Source organism: Penicillium malachiteum (assembly GCF_028827825.1).
Source record: "Penicillium malachiteum strain IBT 17515 chromosome Unknown utg000005l:1.0-9002435.0:326005.0-9005861.0, whole genome shotgun sequence".
In the NCBI taxonomy this organism is placed as follows: Eukaryota; Fungi; Ascomycota; class Eurotiomycetes; order Eurotiales; family Aspergillaceae; genus Penicillium; species Penicillium malachiteum.
The window spans coordinates 3,173,699-3,179,698 of NW_026643099.1; the positions used below are offsets into that span (position 1 = coordinate 3,173,699).

Genomic DNA, 6,000 nt, shown 5'->3' on the forward strand with positions numbered 1-6,000 from the left:
ACTGGCTAGTTCGAAATAGTCATTAGCTGATTTTCGGCTGACAAGATGCGGCCTGAGCTCAGAAGTCAAGAAACCTTGGAACATTGAATTCGCGGCCTTTTTTAGTTCAACGGATTTTACTACCAGGACCCCCTCATTCGTGATCATTACCTTTTTACCGGAGGATTATCGCCCGACAGGAGACCGGCATAAAAGGAAAATTAAAACTTGAAGAGAAAAAAAAAAGCAAAGAAAATACCTCTCTTACATTTAGGCCTTCATTTGCTCGAATCCCGATATAATCCGATTGTGCATTTTTTATCCTTTCTGCGCTTACAGAACTTTGAACTGGGTCCCATGCTCCTGGCTTCTGCAGTATCTGTATAGAGAAGGTTATACCCGTCTTTCAAATGTTCCCTAGAAATCAAAAACATGGATCGGATTTGACTCATAGTCGATCCTGTCCCTATTGATATTTCTAGATATTTCCGTTTTCATGATCTAGTCTCTATATGATTCCATGGTAGTTTTTAAGACACCTCAAGTTACACAATTCCAGGCCAGGCGCGATCCAGAGAGACCCGGGAAACCTATCACAGTGATAGCTTCCCTGGTTGTGTGATGACGGCGTGAAGAGATAAAAACACTCAAGAGAGAGGGGCACGAGGGGATGTGAAGAGGCTTTATAGTCTAGACTTAAAAGTATATATGTTTGATTTTAAGTCCTTTGGAGAAGATCAAAAGAAACTACTGCATTTTCCCCTCCGAGTCTGATAAGATTGAGGTTTTTATTTTTTTTTATTTTTATTTTTATTTTATTTTTCTTCTCTGACTCTGATAAAAGAAGCTTCAACTACAGGAATCCCATGATTGGATCTTTCCTACACTTAAGAGAGTGTTACCGCGACTGAACTTGCTCATTTGTACGACGGTTACTCTTTCCAAAATATCCCCTTGTCCCTTTGAACATCTTTGTGCTTTCCACCTGGGCAGTTCAAAGTCCTTCAGCCTTCCTCAAGTGCTCTTTTTTTTAACGCAGGGTCCATTACTTCTGCCAACCCCATCTCTTATGCGATCGCTGTGCCACCTCGGGAAAATCACACTCCGCTCGAGCCATCAGTAACCTGGTTCCACTACGCAGGTTCTCATTTGTCTTTCGCAACGCCCTGGCCGAACCCTTGGCTTCGCGCCGTACCCGCACCCCTCAGTGGATCAAAAAGAACTTCTTGTCCTCTTTTCCATTTAGATCTGATACCTTTGTGGCATTGTGGACTATACCCGAGGTCCCTGAGTATCCGAGAGTCTGGCACCGTTGAATAATTATTCTTTTTTTCTTGTTTTATTTCTTTTTTTCATTTTGATTTAATTTTTTTTTCTCCCTTTTCTTATTCCTTTTTATTTACTTTATTTTACTCCTTTGGTAGCTTTCTCTCATTCCCCTTCCTGCGGGTGATCCCGATTCCTCCCCGGACTTGATCCACTTCCTCATAACCTGTTTTTGCGTCATATTATACCCATTTTCTTTGTCTGGTCTATTGGCTTGAAGTGTGCATTTATCAATCGATTTTTGACACATTGCTCGATCTATATATACATCTATATATGTATAGATAGCACTTGAAGTCCTTTTTTATACTTGTATATCTTTGGTGGGGCCATTTTCCGACTGATTTGATTTGATATTCTTGTTTTACCCTATTGGATTCTTTTCATTTATCTCTTTTTTTAACCTTTCCAGTCCAATTTCCTCTCAGTTCTTCGCCTATCAAACTCAACTGTTTTTGATCTCCAATTCTCATTCCCGTGACCAATCACGCGACGCATTCCACCTTGACCCCCTTGCACCGGTTTTCTTACTTGAGGGGGATTGTCCACTATTACTGGGAATTTCCCTTGAAAGGCGTGGTGTCCGCGCGTGGGCCACCTTTTATCTTGAATTCCCTTTTGTGATCTGGCCCCCTTATCACTGAAGAACTCGAACGTTCCTTCTTTAAACGTGCCTATACTCACGTGGATCTTGTCGCCTCAGGCTGAGTCAGACATTTATCCTAATTATTCAGGCATCAATATCACTTTCAGGCAACAATCAGGCACTCAATTCAACTCTCACCGCCTCGCCCCTCTCAAAGTCCCAATCTTCCAAGTTGAACACCGGAGAGCTGGTTCACCTTTTACCCGTTGGGATCGTCCATTATTATCCATTCTGCATGCAAGCCTAGTCTACCCGCTCACTTGCGCCACCTCGCGACCTGGTTTCCCATCGGGCGCGTTCTCTCTTCCCCTTCCCTCCGACCAAACGCGCGCCTTCGGCTTCTCGGCCGTCCGATTTTCCAACTATGTATGGCACGCCTCATTCCCTCTCGACGATGAATGGTCTGGGAGAGGTCGTCGACGGTTCCGGTACAATCGACCCGGCGAACCTGAGCAATTCAGGTATGTACTTTTGTTTTACTGGATGAAATGTCTTCATCCTATGCAATTACCCCCATGGTTCCTTCTCTTGCTTGGTATATATACATTTGCGCGAATCTGTTTGACATCTATCATCACCACCTTCCCTATGTTCCTTTGCGCGATATCTCGTGCGCCACCTCGCTGTCGGTCGGCAAGACCATCTACCCATGCCTTTGTGTATTACCCTCATCACCTTCCTCCAGACTGATGCCCCGCCTAGTCTCTGTTCTGCCGGTCCCATCCCCTGCAGAAGCAACCCCCCGTGGCATTAAGCGCACTCGCACTCCAGATCGCAGTGGGAATGGCCATACAGAAGGAGATCAGGATGATGGTACGTGCGCGGCGAGGTGCCATGCTGTTTGTGACGTGTCGTGTTGTATCATGTCAAGTCCTGTATTATTTGTCCCAGCTTTGAATGTCCTTCATCCGCTACCTTCCTCCCTTGCGCCTTCCACGATCGCATTCAGCTAGTTTCATCCTATGGCAGAGTATGCTGACCAACAGTATCCATTGCAGAAGACCAGGGTCGTCGCAAACGCGGCCGTCCGCCCAAGATTCCGAGGGCTAGCTCCAATGACCACCCTGCGCACACTCCGATTCAAACCCCCCAGATGCAATCCCGCCCGCTTCCCCAACATAGTGCCGGATCCCCACCTCTTGCGTCGCCTCCTGATAAGACTACTCCCACTAAATCCCTGGTCAAGGCTCTCCCAACCGTCCGAGATCATACTTCCGATCAGCTCAATGATGAGGGTGACGAGTACATCCCCAAGGAGTTTGACGAAGCGGGAGAAACCAAGGTTGATGCTATGGGATACCTGCAGGGCAGTCGTGACTACAAATGTCGAACCTTCCGTGTGCCGAATCGAGGCACTAAGTTATTCATGTTAGCGACAGAGTGCGCAAGGGTATTGAACTATCGTGACTCGTACCTGTTGTTTAACAAAAACCGGTCTCTTCACAAGATAATCGCATCCCAAATCGAAAAGGATGATTTGATTCAGCAAGACATTCTTCCTTATTCCTACCGATCCCGTCAAATCGCGATTGTCTCTGCCCGGTCTATGTTCCGTCAGTTCGGCAGCCGCGTAATTGTCAATGGTCGGCGAGTACGAGATGACTACTGGGAGAGTAAAGCAAGGAAACAGGGCTTCACGGAAGAAGATCTAGCGGGCGAGAAGCGCCCAGGCGCATCCAAGATTCGAGACGGATCCACTGCCGAGACTACAACGTCTAGCCTGTTACCGGCGCTTCCCCATAACGATGTCATCTTCAGCAATACGATCGAGCCTTTACCAGCGGGTCTTTCCTTGGATGTCTCGGATTCCCCCTCATTTAACCAACTTCCAATGATTCACATGGCCACAACGGAGGATCCGCGACTACGGGAATACAACAGCATTCCTCGAGTGCGCCAAGAGCTGACTGGTCAGACCTACCAGGATCGCAGTCAACCCAGTTCAGGAGCAGAGATCATCAATCAGGCCTCCCACGCTGCCGAATTCAACAAGATTCTTGCGTCACAGCGAAACTTTCGCAAGAAGGGACTGGAGGAGTTCTATTCTAAGCCGCGTGAGGTCCCTGAGACAGAACCACAGTCTACCACTGCCCTTGAGTCAGGTCTTTCTGTGTCACAGCCCATCCAACCTGTCCAAATGCCACCTGCTGGCATTCCCAACCCTGGCCACGCTCAGCACGTCATGCCCCATCAGGCGGCTATGATGCAAGCTCAGCCTACTTTCCCTCAACAACAGCATCAACAGTCTATCGGGCAGTCACCGGTCAGAATGGCACCAGGCATGCGAGCCGATCTCATGCATCAACGATCTAATCCATCCATGTCCGCTGCTGTCGGTCAGCCTCCTTACGGTTATCCTGCTCAGCAACAACCCCAGCAGCAGATGTGGGGTCAACCTCCACCGCAACCACAGCCATCGCCAATGTCCTCTGCTGGTCCACAGGGAGTTGGAATCCCTCAATACGCTCAGCAACTTGCCGCGGCCGCGGCTCAGCAGCAAGCACCATCACCTCTCCACCATGCCCAGCAGCCTCAACAATCACCGCGTAACCAACATCGTCCCCAAGTGCCTCAGATGCCACAGCAGTTTCACCAGATGCAACATCCTCAGGCCCAGCAGCAAGCTATGGGATCCATGGGTTTCCCCGGAGGAAACCCGGCCGCTTACCAAAATATGCAACGTGCGATGTATCCCGCCGGTCAAGGTCCTGGGCCTCAGGCATTTATGGCCGGCAATCCTCAACAAGCCAGCATGGCAATGAGCATGGGTGCAGGTGGTATGCCTGGGTGGCCCGCCGGCCCTGGGGGACCGATGCAACCTGGTCAACCCCAGCCTGGTCAATCGGGCAGCCCACTGGGCGGATGGTCAGGATACTAGATCGTGGTTCGGCGTTACCTAAGATGGGGCGTTCATGTGGGCTTCTTGCATCTGCATCAGACACGCCTTTTTTGAACTTGAGAGTTTTTCTTTCCATTTTCGCTTCAGGCTTCGCTTTCGTGGTCTCCTAGTCGCTACACTCCACTATTTTCTCGTTCATTTTTTTTCTGCCCCTTGCATTGTGACCCTCTCCACCCCTGGACGTGATTTGGTAATTGTAATCTGGGCTACCTTTTTATACCCTTTTTTTCGTGTCTTTGATTAGGTTCGGTCCTTAATTGGCCGAGAAGTATTGTTTTTTTTCTGTCTATTGTTATCCTACCCTTGGGAATACTGCGGCGTTATTCCCGACTTACCTGGCGTTGAGTCTATTGTCAATTTGTTACAGGAATATGAGTGTGTATGTTTCTTTATCATTATCATTATCTCTGGTTGTCTTCCATACATGGTCGATAGAGGGGTTTGTCTGCTACCACGAAATCGGCAATCTGTTTCATGAGGCCGAAACGTACTGATATTCTTTTCCTGCTGATTATGGGTTCCTTGTATTTCCCCCATGATCCTGTTTTATTTCTTCCAAGGTTATGTTCTTGTCCTATGTATTACCTGTCTTCGACCTGGGACTATGTTTGACAAATCTGGCCGTGTCAGCTTTTGTCATATTCTCTCCTCTTCTGCTGTTCATACTTCAATGTGTTACTTTAAGCTGAGCTTGTTACTTGTTACTCTGATATGCCCATTGTCGCGTCCACTCGCTAAAACTAGCTCAAATTGATAATGATGATGCCTTGCTTCATGTTCACATCGCACGTAGACCCACTTCCACGGTCAACTGGTCCATAATAACTGCCAAGAACAAAAAACTTGAATATATGGAGCATGATATCCATAAAAACAAAAAGTAAACGCTCCCGGGAAGGCTCGAACTTCCAACCTCCTGATTAACAGTCAGACGCGCTAGCCAATTGCGCCACGGAAGCTGTTCGTTGTATCCCTGGCAATTTTCTGATGTTATGAGCCTAATCCATCTCTAGCTGTGATTGGAGAAAGGTATGATGAAATATAGGTGATTTTGATGAATGAGATTTCTTATATCTGAGATTAAGATTAAATCTATACTGATCTAAAAAAGAACCTAATTTAAATCTTATATTAGCTAGAAGTAATATAG

General features: G+C 47.3%; 1 protein-coding gene across 1 annotated transcript; it reads left to right on the forward strand.

Annotated features, from left to right (window-relative positions):
- Positions 1 to 2,315: 2,315 nt before the first annotated feature.
- On the forward strand, positions 2,316 to 4,829 carry N7483_011185 (putative nuclear localization protein; the record flags this gene model as incomplete). The annotated part of the gene is made up of 3 exons (XM_057094612.1): positions 2,316 to 2,412; positions 2,654 to 2,764; positions 2,950 to 4,829. 3 exons carry the CDS (start codon positions 2,316 to 2,318, stop codon positions 4,827 to 4,829), a joined length of 2,088 nt encoding a protein of 695 aa, XP_056940583.1.
- Positions 4,830 to 6,000: the final 1,171 nt, after the last annotated feature.